The sequence below is a fragment of the Oxyura jamaicensis genome, chromosome 26 (assembly GCF_011077185.1).
Source record: "Oxyura jamaicensis isolate SHBP4307 breed ruddy duck chromosome 26, BPBGC_Ojam_1.0, whole genome shotgun sequence".
Lineage (NCBI taxonomy): Eukaryota > Metazoa > Chordata > Aves > Anseriformes > Anatidae > Oxyura > Oxyura jamaicensis.
This window is the reverse complement of record NC_048918.1, coordinates 635,697-636,490: the sequence shown is the minus strand read 5'-3', so window position 1 is coordinate 636,490 and position 794 is coordinate 635,697. Positions and strand designations below refer to the sequence as shown.

The following is a 794-nucleotide window of genomic DNA, read 5'->3' as shown; positions in this document are numbered from 1 at the left end:
CCCCGGCCCATGGGCGACCTGAGGGGGAACGGCGGTGACCCCGAGCCTCCCCCCCGGTCCCCCCGTGCCCCCCCGGCCCCCCCCCCCGGGGGGGCCCCGCCCCCCCCCCGCCCCCCCCCCCCCGCTCACCGCCGCCCCCGGGTCCCGCTCGGCGCTGACGAGGGGCGGGGCCTGCGCGAGGGGGGCGGGGCTAGGGGCGGGGCCCGCGCCTTCGAATTCTCCCTCCCGTGACGTCACAATAGCAGCCTCCCGCCCGCGCCGCCCCGGTCGGCCCCGCCTCCGCGCCGCGAGGGTTGGCCACGCCCACCGCGCGGCTCGGCCCCGCCTCCGCGCCGCGCTCGCTCCCCATTGGCCGCCGGCCGGGGGGAGGGGGCGGGTCCCCGGAAGCGCGCGCGGGGGTCGCTTCCGCCGGCGGCGGTCCCGAGGCAGCAGCATGGCGGCCGTGCCGCCCGACTCCTGGCAGCCGCCCACCGTCTCCATGGAGACCACGTAAGGGCCGGCACCGGAACCCCTCCTCCCGGGACCCCCCGGTACCGGGACCCCCCCGCGTCCCCCTCCCGGTACCGGGAGCCCCCGGGACTCCCCCAGCACCGGGGCCCCCCTCCACGGGACCCCCCTGTACCGGGACCCCTCTGCGCCCTGCCCAGTACCGGCACCCCCCGCTCCCAACCCCGCCGGTTCCGAAGCCTCCCCCCTGCCCTCCCCCGGTACCGGTACCCCCCCGGGTCCCTCCCCGCGGTCCCTCCCCGCGGTCCCACGGTGCATTTGCGTGTTCTCCCCCCCCCCCCCCCCCC

General features: G+C 81.6%; 1 protein-coding gene across 1 annotated transcript in view; it reads left to right on the top strand.

Annotated features, from left to right (window-relative positions):
* Nucleotides 1-334: 334 nt before the first annotated feature.
* PPIL1 (peptidylprolyl isomerase like 1) overlaps nucleotides 335-794 on the top strand; it is a 1,756-nt gene continuing 1,296 nt past the window's right edge. Inside the window, exon 1 of the mRNA XM_035347374.1 lies at nucleotides 335-489. Coding sequence (XP_035203265.1) covers nucleotides 434-489 — 56 coding nt within the window. The 5' untranslated portion in view covers nucleotides 335-433. The remainder of the gene's footprint in view (nucleotides 490-794) is intronic.